Raw genomic sequence first — 18,055 nt, 5'->3', positions numbered from 1 at the left:
AATGGATGCCTGGCACTTTCACAAGCGTACATGCTATGCTACGAACGTTACGCATCGTAGGAAGGAGGATGAGGCGAAGTGCCGTATGCCGGTGGACCGTGGTCTCTGCTATGGGCGTGTGAATGCCGGGTCGCATGTTGGGGCAGCACGAGAGGGACTCTGTGGAGTGCGGTTTGGTTATCGGGTGGCGTGCTGCGAGCTAAATTCAAGCCGCCACTACTGACGTGGTGTCGGACCGCTTGGTCAAAGGAAGGCACAGGATCGGCGTGGCTAGAGCCATCAATGTACGGAGGCGGCTCGTATTGAGACGCCCCTGCTTGTTCGCGTGAAAATTCGGCTGACGAATCAGATATAGCCGCTTCGTAGGAGGGGTGAGAATCAGTGGCGTTGTGCTGCAACGTTGTCAACGAAGACGACGCACCAGAGAGGTCCAGAAAAGCAGGCGGCGGCCGTGCATCAGAGAAAACATCGCCGCGATCGAGATTCTGCCTGACTGCACCAAGCGATGCGAGATCGCCAAGCGAGTGCATTGTTTGCAAGCTAGAATCGGTACCACTGCCAGGCTTATTTTCTGTAAAGATGCCTGACCGATCCACAGCAGGCGAGAGAGGCGGTGGAGGATCGTCATGTTCTGAGGGCACCATTCTTGCACTGTCAGAAGCTAAAGAGAGCACTGCATAAGATGATGGAACGGCATCCGACATCGGGTGCGGATCATCGATCGGAGGAGGCGGTGGAAATGAGCCATCAGTCGTACTGTCCATGTCGACACACCGGTCGGTGGGATGGCAATGTGGGTGGTGGGGCGTGGCCAGTCCTTCGCCCTCGACTTCGACCTCTACTTGCAGATCGTTTCGGCTTTCCAGAAGAGAAGGCGGGGGACCATCATCTTGCGCAGACGGATCTGATACTTCCAGAAACTGGCGCAGCTGTTCGAGGCGTTCGGCATGATCCATGGTCTGGCTGCTCGAGCTGGCGGCGTTGGACTGATTGACAGCGTCTATTAGGTCATTCAAGCTTCGCCCAACATCTTCGTAGCCGTCGTATTCGTCATCCATGTCAAAGTCGAGCAAGTCGTCCGAATGAGCCTGGCTGCGTGAGCTAGAAGCACCGACACTGCAGTCTTGTGAGAGCATGCGTGCTTTTTCCGATCGCTTCAGCCTCTCTTTCTCCGAAAGAGTACTGAAGCCGGCTAGAGAAGCTTGCTCTGGATCCTCGAGAGCACCTGCAGCGCCGGGCAGGATTCGGACGGCTCTACGAAGGACAATGTCTCTGTGTTCACCGCAGCCACCCAGAATGCCAATCTTGATCCGCACTTCGAAGCTGACCTTGTGCATGAGCGTCTCCTGACTGATGCTCTCGCACCCACCGCCTCCACCGCGGCCGAAGACAGGCCCTGAGGCAAGTGCATCATGGTCCGGATGTGGATGTGGCATGTTGGCACGGTCAAAGGGAGGATGGAGAGTCAAACGCAGCAGCACCGGGCGTTGCGAGTGGAAACGACAAAGCTTACCGCTGTGGGCGAGCAAGGCTTGATGGACGTGCGGGTTGGTCACCAAATCTTGCAATGCGACATCTGAAGTCGATATCGCGTTTCGTAAGTGGTCATGGCTGGCACTCTGTCCAATGCTACGCTTGACCTGGATGATGCGAACGAGGTCCGCCTCTACCGATCGCAGCTTGAGCCCTTTCTCGGTGATGTTGGTCGGATCTGGCGGTGGAATGCGGACACGAATGTCGATGGGTTCTGCACGCCGAAAGATTGTGCGATTGATCTGTGCATAGACGAGCGTTGGCGCTTGCTGTATCCAATTGTATGGCTGAAGCGTATACTGCTGGTCAGGAAGAGCAGCACCATCCATGTCACCTAGCTCGACCTCATTGAGGGGACCAGGACGGGTGTAGCGTACAAGGTGCACTGGCACTGTTTTGATGGCGTGAGGCAGTTTGCCAGCATCCTCGCTGAAGAGCTGCGCAGTGATGGTGTACGAAAGGAAGCTATCACGAAGATGGACACAATGGGGCAAGTCTTCGGTGAGAGGAAAAGAGAACGGCATCGTCGAAGGAACCGTAGGAGCACTGCCGCTTGAACATGTGGCTTCGTTGTCGGCGTCCCACAAAATCAACGTGTGCGAGAAGAGCTCGATTTCAAGCTGTTGCTGCGACCCCTGACTGCAGCGCAAGAACTCTGCACTTGATAGATGGGTGCCTGGTGCCTTTTCAACAGCTTGAAGCTTGACGAGGCAGCGAGTGTATCGCCCTTTTTTGTTGGTCTCTGTATCGAGTTTGACAAGTACATCACCTTTGAGCCAGGCCTGAAAGCCTTTCAGACCCAAGTATCCCACCTGGAACGACGTTGAATCATTGCGAGGCACAATGTCGAAAAAGATGTCAGAGCTGCTCGTGACGCTACCGGAAGATGGTCTTTGAAGAGGCAGATGAATCGAGAGAGGCTCTGAGACTGCGGAAGTAGTGCTGGTGCTTGATTCGGAGTAGACTGGTAGCAGAGCGTGCCTCGTCGATTGCGATGAGGCTGACGTAGCCCTTTGTGAAGGCATGGGATCCGCAGAAAACTGGGTCTGGGAGTTGATAGTTGTCTGGAGTGCCGCAGCCGACACTGAGGGCTGTGGCCCCTCACTTCCATTCGACATGTTGGCGAGAGCGTCAGAGTCCGGCGTTGCTGGCGCTGGGCAGCCTGTTTGCTCGTCGCAGGGTCGAGCCAGTTGCTCAACGGTGAGAAACCGCGCTCCGGACCGTCATTGCTGCAGTTCAGAGTATTTACTACGGCTAAGGCGGAGATGGCTTTCTCGTATGGTGTGGCACCGCAAGGTTGGATTTCGGCGGTGATACTGTATATTGTGTGATACCAAGAGGAGGTCCAAGGCGTTGACCAGCTTGCTGTAAAGCTCGGCTCGACGGCTTGAACTGGTTTGACGATTCAAGATTTACGAACAGCTGAACCGCAGAAATGTAAATCATGTGGAGCAAGCTGCACGCTCGAATCCGCTCTCCGATCCCATTCACTATTCGTGATTATTCATCGATGCTTTTGTTCCTATATAATACCTGATAGTTATTCGTGATTCACGATTTTAATCACGATCCATGCTTGTCAACTTCAGTCACAAGACGCTGGGCAGGTAGAGTTGGTTTTTTATTTTTATTTTTATTTGTTTGTGTGGCTTTCAGCTGCTTTTTTGTCCCAAGAAGCGCGAATGTGTGACTGATGATTTGAGTCCTCAATGACATCCAAGGTGCGACTCGTTGGGCAGAAGGAGGCCAGGTCTCAATCCCCTGGGGCTCTCGTCGCATTGATCATGTATTTGGATCGAGAATGCGACAGCAACAAGGCCAAAGGCTGCTTACATGACGTCCACAGAGACTTGCGAAGTTCAGGCGGCGAACACGAGTGGTGGGATAGCCTGTCGCAGGAAAAGTCAGCTATCTCTTCCCAAGATGAACAAACCTTTGAGACTGTAATCTCAAAAGACAGGACTGAAGCATATTTGTGAACTGGACAGTCCCTTGTTTGAATTGACATTGGTGCATGGTCGCTTCTTAGTCTTTCGCAGCCGGGAAAGGGAAAGGTGGGTTGTTCGGACGAGGGTCCGACTGACGCTCGTGATCGAATGGAAATGGATTCTCTTTACGTGCCTGCTTGATGAGATCGTCAAGGCCTCTTTCGGTGACAGCTGTCTACAATGAGACATAGGTCCATGCGCGCCAAATGCAAAGATGTTGAAAAAGGAGCAAGTGGCTTGGTCAGCTGGCATTCGCAGCCATAACTTGCATTACAGCATCAGCAGCTGGTGCCTGAGGCAAACTCAACTTACCCTTACACATGCTTGATAGTCCTTGAACAGCTTGCCACAGTCTCGGTCGTAACGCTGGATGATGGCTTGTTTTCTGGACTCAACATCCGATTCCGAAATCAAAGAAGCACCCGTCGAGCTTGATGAGTTTGAGGATGTGTCAGAGAACCAGCTTGATCCTTTCTTGGAGCTAGTGGACGCCAATGTTGGCGTTGGTCGATTCGCAGATGCTTCACCCTGTCGCTGCTGTTCTCGGATCTGATCGTCCCCAATCGACAGGTAGTCCTTGAACCACAGATTAAAGCATGAGTCATATCGATGCTTGAGCGAGGTGCAGTTCGGAGAAAGTGATGAGATGGAGCCCAGTCCTGCTGCTCCATTTGCTTCCCATTCGGCTTGCTTTACTGGTGAGGCCAAAGGTGCTCCTGATCCAGTCGAAGAAGACGCCAAAACCGACGATGTGCTTGCCGCGTTCGCATCTTGTTCCTTGCTTTTTGATGAGAACAGCATGGCAAGAATCGAGTGACGCGGAAGCCTGAACACCTGCGAGGGCGGCGTTGCCTATTTGGACCAGGTGGATGCAGTCCAGCAAGACGAACGTCAGAGGGCCAATTTCTTTCCCACTTAGATGGCTCTGACGAATGTGATAGACGAGCTTGCCGTACAGTCCGAGTCCCGTGCATTAATTCACGACAGCAATTCGCGCGACTCATTCATTCTTTTGTTCCTGAAAGCACCTCACACACGTGACCACGGACAAATTCTGATTCTGTCGAAACGTTTTGACCAACACATCTAGTCGTGAGTGGTGGCATGCTACAGCAGGCATCGTGCCTCTTGCCTCACATGCTTCGGAACGATCAAGCTCGGCCCATGAAACCCTTCAAGAACGAGCCAGTCATGAGTGTTGGGTATACACAATGCCACAAGCCAAGACCTCACGGCAAACCTGCTCTGGCAACACAAACAAGCCATGTCAATTCAGCAAGAATTGGGTACATCGTGACATTGTCTGCCAATCCTTACGACCAGGCGCAGCCTAGGCAGCTCGGCGTGCGGTCTGTGAGCGACTGTAACTTGCTGTGCCTAAAAGTCGTCAAGAGAACAAAGGCAAAACAAGATTAGCTCCATGTTTGCTTGTTATTCCAACAATTCAGTCGAGATGAGTATCGGCAACGATGAACACCCTTGGCTTCAGATACAGGAACCAAGAGCTTCAGCCGCAGAAGCACTTGGCGTGTCGCAGACCTCGGATCCATCATATAGGAGCGAAAGACGTTTAGATGGTAGGGGTTCTCCGCAATGAGCCTTGCGGGCTCTCGGATTGAACTATGCTGTGCTGAAGGATATAATCCTGTGGAAACCGTACTGTGGTCCGACACTGTCGCTTTTGTTGCGCTTGAAGCTTGATCGCATTCATCATGCCGATGTACCTCGTGTTCACGAATGAAGCAACTTACCTACTAAGTCATGAAGAGCGATGCCGGCATGTGTCGTCTCAAAAATGCAGACGAGAATACATAACAGCCCGAGCCCTACGCGATGTGGTGGGAAGCCAAGGTTCATTGGGGTAGCAGACAAAGAATTTGACCGACCGACTCGGGGTTTTCTATTTTGTTAAAAAAGCCTCCTTCAGACTTGATCAAAACAAATCGTGAAGCGTGTGGATCGACTCGAGTCAAAAATTTTACAAACCCCGATTCTTGCTTGACTTCGCTTGAGCTTGAACTTGATTATTATTAATAATCGTGAATATAACGCTCACATCAGTCACGAGTTATGATTTGATTTTCTCGAGCTTGATTCACGATTGATTAACTATCGTGTATGTCCGTTTTTTTTTGTTGTTTTTCACATCGAAGCCCGTGACTGCAACGTACATCAGGCGCGTGCAAGTCGTCGCGCCAACCATACAACACAACCGTGAATTGGTCCTATCCAGCTCGAGAAACTCGTCGACGAGTCCATTCGCATGCTTGTCCCTCTCTGAATCCGTCCATACCATCTTCCACCTTCAATCGCTCGACATCTTCTATGGCTGAACAATACAATGCTGCGAGCCTCGACGACTTCGCCGACGATGCCGAACACCGCGCCATAGTCTGCCGCGCTTGTAGAGCATGCCTCCAACCGATTTTGTATTTATTTATTGGGTTATCATTCACGATTCACGATTTTCTTTTATTTTGCGAAGACACTTGAGTGAGGTAGGGCAAGGTCAGCGGCGAAGAACAATAATCATGAATACCGCAGCACCAAGCACATTTTGATCTAGTTATCACGAAAGCTTAGGTTGAGAGCTTCGACATGGACGATTGGTATCTCTGCTCGCCTTTGGATAGGAGCAACGGTCGCGCTTACGATAGAATGATCGAGTGGATGAAGCTCGAGCCACTTAATCACACGGGAGAACAAGGAGCCCGGGACGAGCAGGGCGTGGTCAAGGGATATACGGACGGTATCGGTCGCTTGATTCGCAGAGAAGGAGTGCCATTCACTGAACAGGCAAGGTTTTGTTTACTTCCACAATTACGATCCAAAGTCCACGATCTGAAGGGCACAAGGTGAAACCCACAATGAAAAGTCCCCCTTGTTATTACCTCGTCGCTTGTGGAATGAGACAGGTTTTTGCTGCAGCCCAAATACCACGTAACGGGAAGCGTTGCGATCTTTGAGCCGTGCGAATAGATGGCGCCACCACAAAGCCTTGCTGAGCCGGCATATATTGCGCTGCAGGCGGCTCAAAATCCCACCTCTGTCCCCCCTTTCAGCGACACAGTGGGTCATTCCATTCAGGGAGTATAACAATTCACGGCCCCTCTCAGGTTTGCGTCTTGTGATTGGAATGGGTACATTTTAACTCTCTTAACGAGGAACGATTAGAGGGCAAGTTTGGTCCAGTCCAGGTATAGCTCACCTATTGTTTCCAAGCTTCGAAAAACATGCTCAAGCACTATGACAGTGTTCACATGGATGCATAGCGTGCACGGCGGCAAGGAGAGAAGAAAATACTCTAGTAAGCCGAGACATCCCAGCTCGGTGACGCGGATGGGAGATTTTATCCCGTCAGAGTCGCGCTGTGAGGGTCTCCATTTTGTGTGTTTGTGGTGGGCAAGGTTCGAACAAAACATAACCTAGCGAAAGGGAAGCGTATCCATTCACAATTGTAATTGCGTACGAAAACCGAGACAGGAGAGAGCTGCGGAAAGGGTCAGAAAGAGAAACGAAATCGAGTGTGCTGGTGGCGCCTTGGACCTGAAGAACCGTGTTGAACGTTGACTTTGGCGATGACCCTAGAGCAGGTGAGGATCGAGCTCGCCCTAGATGGAATCAGAAACGGGCTGGTTGCGCTCATTCCACAGGGTCTTTTCGATGCTGTTGAGAGGGTTCGGTGCGGGATCAGAGCTAGACGACAGAATCTCGACCAAGGTTGGGCGGAGCTCGAAAAGGTCCAGACAGGGGTAAGTGTGCGGGTCGAGCACACCCTGAATACACAGCCGAGGACACTGTTGACCGGTAATATGCTTCACTTGCGGTCGTAAGCCGTCTGGCGCACGTTTGAATCCGGTGCTTGTGCCAAGGTCGAGAAGCACGCTCAACAGAGCCTGTTCGGTCAGTGGCTTCTCGTTTGGCGGTGCCATCGAGGCGCTCTTGATCACAGGTCCAGCAACGACAGGCGCTGAACTAGCAGGGACCGTGGTGCTCTGTGTATCCTTTCGGCTTCTTGCCTCCCAGACAACATAGGTCATGTAGCGCGCAGCGTGCATTTCAGCCTCTCTGGACTCATGGGTGATGTTAGAGGCATCAGTGGATGAACCATCAACGAAGAGCCGGTCGAGATGACCTACGAAAACCGGGATGATGCCATCGATGCCATACTGCGCGTGCACCATTTGCACGGCTACTCCACGTTTCCAACAGTGCCAGAGAAATTCGGGTGTTATCTTGTTGATCGCTTTGGGCAGCACGTCGAAATGCGTAAAGTTGATCCATATCGGCAGCGTAGCGGAAGCCGACTGCAACTGATCTCTGAACGGAATCGCATGCCGTTCGGTGCGCGAGCCGGCATCGTAGACGTCTTCAAGGCGTTGGCGCAGCGCAGCGAGATTGGCCTCGTCGAGGTCGGCAAGGTTCTCAAGAACGCTTTCGAGAGGCACCGGCTTGGCGTAGATGCTGGCGCCCACGTGCTGGGTGTCCGACGATTCCTTTGGGTTGGGCTGTTCGATTTTTTTGCGCTTCACGGCGTCGCAAGCAGCCATCAAGATGATCCGCGAGGCAAGTTCTCCGAAACTGCTCATCACCAAGGGAACCCCGGGGTCGAGTAAGCAACGTTGCTGAAATCTCTTGAGAATGTCTGCATACTTGTAGCCTCTCGCTTTCTGACGTGTCTGGAGGTAGGGAGCCAGCATGATATTGGAAGCAGCGATGGCTAGCACAGGCTCTGATGGAGATTCAACGTGCATGACACCCTCGCTGGTAACATGTGTGACAATGCGCATGTGGCGATTTACTGCACTGCCCGCGAATTGCTTCTGCCATTCGAAGAGTGCCGATCCTGGCGATTCAGTCGGCGAAAGGCTTAGCCCGAGACGAGACGCCAAGACGCTGTAGCAGTGGGCGGTTTCGTAGATTCGAAAGTTTTCACCGCCTGTCAATTTGAATTTGGCCATCAGCCAGAGATCATCAGGACTGCATGCCTTCCACAGCGCTCGTCCGTAGTAAATGATGTGAGAATCTGCAGAAGCTTGCGAGGCGCAAGAAAGGCTGGGTTGCTCTGAAAGCAGCATGTCAAAACCAAAGTCGATGAAAATGGGCTGTGGCACTCGGTCTATGCCACGGGAGGACCCACTCGGAGCAGAGCGCGTGACAAGAATGGCCGCGCTGATGCTGGTACTTATCAACACAAGCCAGAACGTCGTGGTCCTGGTTCTGGCTTGCTCGATGCTGATCCAATTCCATGCGCGGTGAAGGCTGTTGAGCTGATTTATGTTTGGGTCGTATCCGACGTTGAGTTCGACGCACCCATCGAAGGCCACAATGACAGGAGGTCTGGGTGATGATTCGCCGTGGTCGTTGGGCGGGTGCATGTGAGCTATGATACACTTCATCTCTCGTTCGAGGGCGGCAAGCGGCGATTTGAGGTGAGCGGTGAAGAGTTCATCATGTTTCGACTTTTCGTCAAAGCTGCTGTCGGCACGCTTGAGGGTGTCAGAAGCGCGCTCGGAAACGGTTTGGAAGAAGTCGGTGCGTTCAGCATTGATACCATCCTTTAGATGGAGATGGTTGAGCTGCATCAGATAGTCGTGTTTTTGCTGCTGAGTGGGCAAGTTGGCGAGGCGTTGAGCAAGCTCCGAGAAACCAAGCGCCAAGGAAACAGGCAATCTGAAGGTTACACTTATCCTTGTGGGTCTTCTGAGCCTCTTCGAAAAAGGAACGTACACCACGGTCAGGAAGGGGATAAGCTTTCTTGGCCGGTCCTTCGGCGCTAGTTGGTCCAATGCAGACATAGAGAAGAGGAGTTCGATGCCTACATTCGTATACCATGCGCGACTTGCCGGTGCCGCTTGACTGGAAGATGGTAGTGCCTCGGTGGTAAGGGAGATTGCAGCTATATTGATAACCCTTGCTGTACTTCCGATCCTCTTCAGTGATTAACTGGAGGAAGCGGTCTGGCGCAGTACCGTGATAGGTACGGCCAAATTCGGCTGATAAACGAACGTTGGGACCAGAACCTTGTGGGCCTAGCGTAAGTATGGGCAAGGAATGTGCAACGTGAACAAGCACGAGCGACAGTGCCTCGTCAACATCACTGTAAGAGGTGATTTTGGCGGCGAGATCCCAGTAAACGTTGCTGACCTCCGTTTCTAGGCACAATTTTTCCGTCATACTCTTGAACTCAGGTATGATTTCTTTTAACTCGGTACGCGATACCCAAATGCAATCGGTGAAGTGAGTGGTGTACAGTGAGAAGCTGGGATTGTTTAGGTTGCAAAGCTTGCGGTGGACCGATGTTAAAATATCCCACAAGTCAAGCTGCTTGAGCTTGTTGACCGAGTCTTTGGCTTGTTTGGTGTGAGGTGAATCATTTTCCGTACGAAGAAGCGCATTTGCTAACACTCAGCTGTTCACAATCGACGGGCGGTGGTGCTGAGACAGTTTGAGGCCCAACAGGAGGTGTTTCACCGCGGGCGCTTCCGGTGTGGGCGCGCTTCTTTCCACGCTTCTTGGTCATAGTGCAAGGTGAGAACGATAATACGCGATTGTAATAGGCAAGCGATGCGAGGTGGAGATGGGTGTAGTGGTGGATGAAATGGTGGTCGAAACATAAGACGCCAAAGAGGAAAACGAGGAAAACAAAGAAAGGCTCGAATGTTGTGCCACGATCGCTAACGGCCACTCGCGAGTGCCATTTGGCTGTCGCTTGTGCTCGAACAAGCGAGTAGTGTGATCTCAACGATGGCAGTCGCGAGTGACTCAATCCAAGCTTTGGTAGCTTCGATAGGCGAAAAAGCCCAATTGTAAATCGCGAAGGCGGACTTTTGCGTATGTATGCGACGCGAGATGATCCCGTGTCAACCGCTATGTAAGATCACCGTCGTGGATGAGTCATTTTTCCAGGCACTAGGTGGCGCATTTCTGAGATGATCCAATCGTGAATATTCACCACAGCTGAGCAGCATCGAACCCTCGGTCCTCTTCCACCATAGTGCACCTAATCCAACGTCATTTATCGCCCGCATTAACCCGGGGATGCACTCGGCTTGGGACCCTGTTCTACATCATAATCATGGATGTCCCGCACATCCACATTTGATCGCCAGAAAGTAGAGCAGCCTAATACCAAGCTCCTTGGGCCAATCCTCGACAGCACGCTATCGTGAGATGATCTGGGAGCAGCACTTCCACAGCTGAATTTCACTCAGGTGCCGGCCGAGGCTCATTGAGAATCCTATATAGATTGCCAGCTCGATCGTCAGCTCGATGTTGCCTGGTCGCAATGTCTAGAGTTAAAACACCGTTCTGGTCGAAGCACGAAGAACTGTAAGGTTCCAATCATTGACTGAGGAGCTCGTTGGGGTCCTGCCGAAGCTCTTCATCGGGAGGTAACAACTGATGCCGCGCCCGGTTCCGCTCACAACGAGCTCCACCGCCGCTTCCCTGAATGCAACTCTGCTTGTGAACAGCTAGCTGGCTTTCGTCTTGGTTCATGTTACTACTGTTGCACCTCGCTCGCCTTCCGCGATTGAAAAGCCACACAAAAGTGTCGAGGCGGTGCGCGGCAACTCTCTTCTAGCGAGTCAATTTGCGAGGTGGTACTGTGGTGACGCACACTCCGCTACGTCTTCCATGCGTACCGTAAAGAACTTGATCTTGGGGCTAGTAAAGACTGACCATATCACCGATGCACGCCCGTCGTCCAATTCAGCAGCATCGGAAAGACACTATGAGATACGAGATTACGCGCCTTTCCTCTATGTCTGCTTTGGGTAGCCGGACGTGGATAGCCATGCCCTGGACATATACCCCTTGGCCGACTCTCATGCACGCGATCTCTTGGCGATTACTGCTGTTGAATAGGCGAGAACGTAAGACCTTGATGTGGTCTATGTTCCGGCAGGCTGGTTCGATGAGCTCGATCGGCGCTTGAGCCTGTTTGACGAGAACGCAGAGAAGCAAGCATATTCGAGTTTGGGCACGGGTCTGAGAATGAATCGTGAATCGTGAATGCCGGCAGCAGCAGTCACGAGTCGCGTTTATTGTGCACGCGACCGCGACGTGTTTTAAGGCGGTGACGGATCGTCCATCCTTTAACTTAATCGTGACTTTCTGAAACCCAGGTTGGCTCACCCGCATTGTTGTCACAGGCGTAGCTACAGGGTGGAACGCGCTTATTCCCGACAGGCTGAGTCGGGATTCTGGCTGTCACACGGAGGTTGCGCTTGAAGATCACACACTGTATCACAATTCTTCATCACACTCACGACTTCTATAGCAGACAGCCAATAGCCCAGTCCAACATACTTGATAGAAGGAATGAGTACGGTCTAGCTCAGTATGCGAAATAGCCAGCATGATTGCAGAGTAGTCAGCATGGTTGATGGTTGATGGCTGATTGGTGAAGCACATTGTGACCACCTGGAATATAAATCCCTTTTCTGGACCATCATTTTGCGTTCTTTAGACCATTTTTTTTTTGCAGAGGTGTGATGTGAGGTGCACTTCCCGACTCACGACTGTTGATGGCAGCAGATAGGTCAGCACGTCTATGGACTGTGTGTGCATGTGTGTTGGAGTGTGGGTCAGAATTGCGAAATGAGGACGCCAACATTGGTCTGATGTCAACGCGTGCAACCTTAACCCACGCTTTCCAAATGGTTCCCTTTGTTCAGCACAAGCATGTGACTGTGGCGGCGCCTGTCAACCGCTCTGATGAACTCACACTGCCCATTTTCTCCAGTGCAAGCTTTGTGAACAGCATCCGTTTGTCTATTCGTCTGTGTGAGTGTGGCAAGAAAGTCGTCTACCCATCTCTTTGTCCGTGCCAGTCAGCGATTGGTGCCAGCCCTTCCTTTGCTGCTGCCCGTCACTGCTGTCCATGCGTGCAGTCCCCGCCGCCACACACAGAGAAGCGCAACAATCAGCGCATCAGCAGTGTTCAGCACATAGCACCCATCATCAGCCGCAGAGGCAGCCACAGCATTAGCAGTAGAGAGTGCCGAAACGCGTGTCAGAGGTGGAAATTTTTGCTCTGCGATTTCGCCTCGCGCGTGCAGATTTTTCATCTCCGATAACGCCACGCGCCTTTCAACCCGCAACCTGACCCTGGGCTTTGCTCTCGACCATCACCCTCCTCCTTTCTCCCCTTTCCTCTGCTCTACCCTACCCTGCCGCATTGACGCAGCCACTCTCCACGGATGTTCCGTTTGCCTATGCAGAGCTATCGAGATCGACGGGGAACAGCCGAGCTGAGCGCACCCTCTTGGATGGGATCACCCGACATGCGCGCGACTTGATCGGCTTAGCTGCTGCCTAGCTTGTACATCCAAGGCTGGGCAGCAGCGCGTATCGGCTCTCCCGCCACACATCTACGCTTTTCCGACGCACGTCTCGGCTCATCCGACACACGTTAAGGCGCATTCGACAACAAGGCGGGCCAGCTGGTTCTCTTCGAAGTGCTCAGCTGACGGCCGATTCACTATTGCAGTGACTGAGTGATGGCGGGCTGATAGCTGTTCGATGGCCTTTTGACTGTCAATGCAATAGGGTGACTGCCTGTTCCAACTTCAGTCAACCAGGTAGCAGCCTGTTCGCCCTGCAAGCGGCCGATCTGAGCCACCACCTCGATTCATCATGGGGCGACGGCCTTTCTCCTCTCGATCCGTGCAGCTGGTGGCCGAGTCGTTGTCCTAATTCCCGGCTGCTGGTGATTGGGGTCTCCAAGCGTTGCGCTGAGGGCGGCACCTCTGCATGGGACGGGCTGACGGCCTGTTCACTCTCGAGACGGCTGGTTGATCAGCTCTTGCCGTCAATTCAATGCGCTCACCGCCTGGTCACGCTCGAAGTGGCTGGCGGATGGCCTTTTGACGCTCATCCCTATCGCCTGACCGCTTGACTGCCTGTTGCTCTCAATCGATTTGGCTGACGACGAGTCGACCCTTCAAGTGGCTAGTTGGTGGTCTTTCATCTCTCGATCCCATCGTCAGACTGCCTATTCACCCACAATATATGTTCATCGCTCGCCATTCCTCTCGACAGGCTGGGCTGATGGCCTGATCCAACTCCAAACGTACGGCTGACAGCCTTCCACCTTTGATCCAAGGGGCTCTCACCCTGTTCACCCTCGAATGAGACAGCCTGACGGTCGATTCGTTCTCGAACGAGCAGGCGATGGCCGTTTCACCTCGATCTATCGGTCTCCCGGCTTCTTTCCTCTCGAGCCGATGGGTTGGCTGCGTCACCCTCTCTAAAAACAAACGCGTCTTGAGCTTTCGTCTCCAACTCATGGGCTGACAGCCTATTCCCCTTCACCCGGATGCTTTACATAGGATCTATGTCTTTGCTCATCATTACAGTAATAAGGGTATCGTCAATCTCTGCCTTACACCGCCTTCACCGATGCCCAGCGTCCAACTCTCCCGTGGATCTGTCATCGCACAACCTCTTGCAACTTGCAACTGGCAACTGTCGACTAGGCTCCCACCATTTCCGCCTTCAGCGCCTTCGTACACGTCCAGCTTCCAACTCTTTCGTCGATCTCTGATTGGGCATGGTCATGGTCATGCTACTGGCAGATGCCGACTAGGGCCGATTGTCGATCTACTCTCACACATCACTGACGGCTTTGCACTGATCGATCCGATGGGCTGGGATCCCAATCTCTCTCGCTACGACAGGCCGACGGCTTCACCTTCTCGAAACGAACCGAGTGTTCGGCTCTTGGTCTCTATCAAGTCTTGCAATTACCATCTGGGCAGGGTTACTACGGTCAAAAGCGCATCCACCTTCACTTATCTCGGCTTCGATCATGCATCGACTATCATCGATCCACTACGGGTAACATCCAACTTTCCATTCGGCACCAGCATCCTCCACCGGGCCTGCATTGCCATTCACCATACCATGATCCACGACTCGAGTGGAGACTGCCATGTCGCCGCGCCAGGGAGGCTCCGTTTATGGAGCAGCTTGACGGCCTTGACGGCTATGCACCCACTAGGCACAGTTGCGACTGTCCATCTCGACTTCAACTTCGACCACTGGTTATGCTCCGCTTCGACATCGACCACGCGCTAACCCACTGGCAAGTGTCAACTATGACTCCATCCACCGACGGCTCGCTATGCGCACTTGTACGTACCGACAACATCCACCCACTGTCTGCACTAGCAACTGTCCATCATGACTGAAGGTCGTTCCAGCCTCGTCCATCTCGGCTTCGATATCGACCACCAGCTATGCGCACTTGTACGCTTCGACATTGACCACCAGCTATGCGCACTTGTACGCTTCGACATTGACCACCAGCTATGCGCACTTGTACGCTTCGACATCAACGGACCTGCGACTGTCAACTATGTCTGGAAGACCTTCGAACCTTGGTGGTCTAGACTGTGACATTATTGACTCGGTGTCTCTTGTCTTTTCAGTGCTGCCGCGTAGGCACTGCAGCGTTGCAGTTGGCAGGCCACAGGGTGTTGCTGAGCCAGGCCATCACTGCTGCCGCGTTGAAGGTATGCCAAATTGTATAGAGGAGCGACGCGAAATTGTATAGAGGAGCTTCTTTTGCGGTCTTGGTCGTCGAGCAGTATTGTTGTTGGTGTGTGTGCCTCTGAATGTATGTTGTGTACATGCTGTTATGGTTTGCTTGAAATGTGGATGTTGTTTGACTGCAGGGATGGGGCGCTTTTATCGTGTCTGAGATTGTGAGTGGTGGGTAGCCGGATGGACAGGTAACTGGAGGCTGCTGCGTGACAACCAACGCTGTAGTGCAGAGTTGACTGTTACCCAGCAAGCGGAGCCGAGCGACAAAGTCCCAGGGACGAGAGCCGAGCGACAATAACCGAGCAACGTCAACGCAGCGAAGCCAACACAGCATAAGTAGACCCGGTGAGGACAACCCAGCGACAGTAACTTTGCGAAGCGAATCCAGCGTACTTACACCGAGGGATAATAACCAAGCAAATGGAGCCCAGGGAAGGAAGCCCAGGGACAATAACCCAGGGAAGGCAACGCAGGGAAGGCAGCTCAGGGAAGGCAACAGAACGAATGGAGGCCAGCCACAGTAACCCAGGGACTAGAGCCCAGCGACAGAAAACCACTGACCATAAACCAGGGACCGGAGCCCAGGGACAATAAGAGTAGGCGGGTGAGAGTAGGCGATTGAGAGTAAGCCCGCGACAATAAGCCAGGGACAGTAGCCCAGCGAAGGTAGGCCAGGGACAATAGGGTGGCGTTGGAGATCTACTAATTTGTGTCCCGGCACTTACCTCGAAAGTGGAACGCGGTGGGCACTTGCCCTGTCACGGATTTTGGGAATTTGCAGCGGACTTAGTGGAGGCGCTGGGAGGAAAGTGAAAATTTTGACAAAGCGGTCTGCTGCCTTGTTGATTTTGGAGGCGCGTTCTGAACAAAGTAAAGAATAAATAAAATAAATAATAAAGGCAGGCCAGGCCAGGCCACGCTTCGCCGAGATCCGCTACGACGACTGTGAGTTGCGTTGGCTGAGATGCGCATTCTGATTTCTCGTCTCATCTCTCGTCGCACTCCTGATATGCAACGCAGAGACCCGCGTGCCTCTTTGCTTCTCTCTTGCATCTGCCATCCACCTTTCACCTTGACTCTCCATTCCATTCGATTCACCTTGACTCTAGTACGCATCGATTCTTGCATCGATCCACCGCCACTCTACTACACATCGGTTCAGGCATCGATCCTCACCGACCGACCGTCAACGCATGAGACCGACACCGACACACTCTCTGACTGCAGCGGCTAAGCACAATGGCGTTCGACACCTTCCATCACAACACAGAGCATGGCGTTATTGTTTGTCGGCAGTGTGAGACCTGCCTAGTGCCCAGAGAGAGCAGCTGGGTCGGTCACCTCCGCATTCGTCCACACCATATGAAAGGCGAGCATCTTGTTCGTACCGTCGAACATTTTCACAGCTTTGGCCATCTCAGGAGCGTCGACGACTTGCGTAAAGCGGGCAGCGGCTAGACGCCGACTACGTCAGCCATGTCGGCCTCTCGACGGGGTTTGCGTCTATGATGGCTACATGTGCATCTGTGCCGAGGCGTGCGAATACAGGACACGACGACTCGACAAGATCCGACACCACATGAGTGTGCACGGCCGAAAGCCCAAAGAGCACTCTGACGCTGCTCCCCTCTGGCGTGCTTGCAGGCTTCAGACCTATTTTACAGCCAAGGGCATCATTGATTATTTCGAAGTCGACGACGCAGTGCCCATTCACCCTCAGCAGACAGCACGGCTCGACCCATCCTGCACGATTTCCACTTTGGCATCCACATCCGCAGCCACCTCCACCCCAACGAGAACTGAGGATGGGCGGGCGGCCATCTTTGAAGACGTGAAGGGCGAAATCGAGGCGGTTTTTGAGCCGGCGCGGAGGGCGCAAGATCCACTGCGCGCCAATGCCCGCGCGGATCGCGAGCCGTGGTTGGTGAACACGGGGTTTGGGAGCGCATCTGGACGGGTTGCTGGACGCTGAGATCCGCTCTTCGTATGCGCTGCCTTCAAGCGTGGATGCAGAACTTGTTCTTGACGACGCTCCCGAGGACGCAAGCAACAGCGATCTGCAGCGCATCCTCGTAGCAGCCGAGCACACCCTCCGAGACGCGTACCGGTTGTGCAGCGACACTAGTGCGCGGTACAAGCTGACGCAAGCAGCGTGCAATCGCGCTCAGCCAGTTCCGGCTGGGCGATGCAAGTGAAGAGCCGAACTCGAGAGGGTCCTACTTGCGCCGCTAATCAAGAACGAAAGGACGCTGGTCAACATACTTTCGGCTGACCAAGCAGCTGCTCACGTACTACTACCGCGTCGTCTACCGGCGTCGACGGCCACTTTACGAGCAACACGGAGGGCCATTCGCTTCCGCAGGACGTGATCAAGCCTTCTGCGGAGCAATTGGAGGCAATGAACGCCATCATCGAGGTGCTGCGCCAGCAAGATGCGCTGGACAATGCGATGGCTATGAACGAGGAGGAGGACTACGACTACCACCTTGACGCTGACCAGCTGGACGCCAGCGCCGAGCTGGACGAGCAACTGAAGAAGGCGATCCGCGAGCTGTTGGTATCGCTCATGTCCTGTCCGGTGGGAAGCCCGCCGTTCCAGTCGGCGTTGCTGAGCTTCTGTGCAATGCGCAGTCGATCCTTGGTACAGCGCATCGACGGCTCTGTCGATCCTCATGGCCCTTGCAAGTGGCGCGAGCCCGGGAACTTGAACAGCGATCTGTCGGCACTCATCTGGACATCCCAGCTGATGCTCTTTGACTCGGTCTGCTTTGCATGCAGGGACAACGAGCTAAGGATCCTGCCTCGGCTCAAGGAAGAGTGCCGTGCCTACTGCCACGACATGGCAGAGACTCCGTTTGGGCAGATGCTGCAGTGGCGATCGTATCTATTTGCAGCGTGCAAGGACAAGGTGGCCGAGCACCAGGCGCGCTGGTCCATGGAAGGCAACAGCGGTCAACTTCAAAGGGACCGATCTACAGATG

At 53.3% G+C, this 18,055-nt stretch overlaps 4 protein-coding genes across 4 annotated transcripts; all 4 read right to left on the bottom strand.

Moving 5' to 3' along the window:
* Window positions 1-47: 47 nt before the first annotated feature.
* UMAG_06358 (uncharacterized protein) lies at window positions 48-2,651 on the bottom strand (the record flags this gene model as incomplete). The annotated part of the gene is made up of 1 exon (XM_011394351.1): window positions 48-2,651. One exon carries the CDS (start codon window positions 2,649-2,651, stop codon window positions 48-50), a length of 2,604 nt encoding a protein of 867 aa, XP_011392653.1.
* Window positions 2,652-3,558: 907 nt separating this feature from the next.
* Window positions 3,559-4,322, bottom strand: UMAG_10993 (uncharacterized protein; the record flags this gene model as incomplete). The annotated part of the gene is made up of 2 exons (XM_011394433.1): window positions 3,559-3,696; window positions 3,834-4,322. The coding sequence occupies 2 exons, from the start codon at window positions 4,320-4,322 to the stop codon at window positions 3,559-3,561; spliced, it is 627 nt and encodes a 208-aa protein (XP_011392735.1).
* Window positions 4,323-4,851: 529 nt separating this feature from the next.
* UMAG_06357 (uncharacterized protein) lies at window positions 4,852-5,378 on the bottom strand (the record flags this gene model as incomplete). The annotated part of the gene is made up of 2 exons (XM_011394350.1): window positions 4,852-4,898; window positions 5,273-5,378. The coding sequence occupies 2 exons, from the start codon at window positions 5,376-5,378 to the stop codon at window positions 4,852-4,854; spliced, it is 153 nt and encodes a 50-aa protein (XP_011392652.1).
* Window positions 5,379-7,132: 1,754 nt separating this feature from the next.
* Window positions 7,133-10,044, bottom strand: UMAG_06356 (uncharacterized protein; the record flags this gene model as incomplete). Its single annotated transcript, XM_011394349.1, is given in 3 exon segments — window positions 7,133-9,232; window positions 9,252-9,922; window positions 9,942-10,044. 3 exon segments carry the CDS (start codon window positions 10,042-10,044, stop codon window positions 7,133-7,135), a joined length of 2,874 nt encoding a protein of 957 aa, XP_011392651.1.
* Window positions 10,045-18,055: the final 8,011 nt, after the last annotated feature.

This window comes from Mycosarcoma maydis, chromosome 23 (genome assembly GCF_000328475.2).
Source record: "Mycosarcoma maydis chromosome 23, whole genome shotgun sequence".
NCBI lineage: Eukaryota > Fungi > Basidiomycota > Ustilaginomycetes > Ustilaginales > Mycosarcoma > Mycosarcoma maydis.
This window is presented reverse-complemented; position numbering and strand designations above follow the sequence as displayed.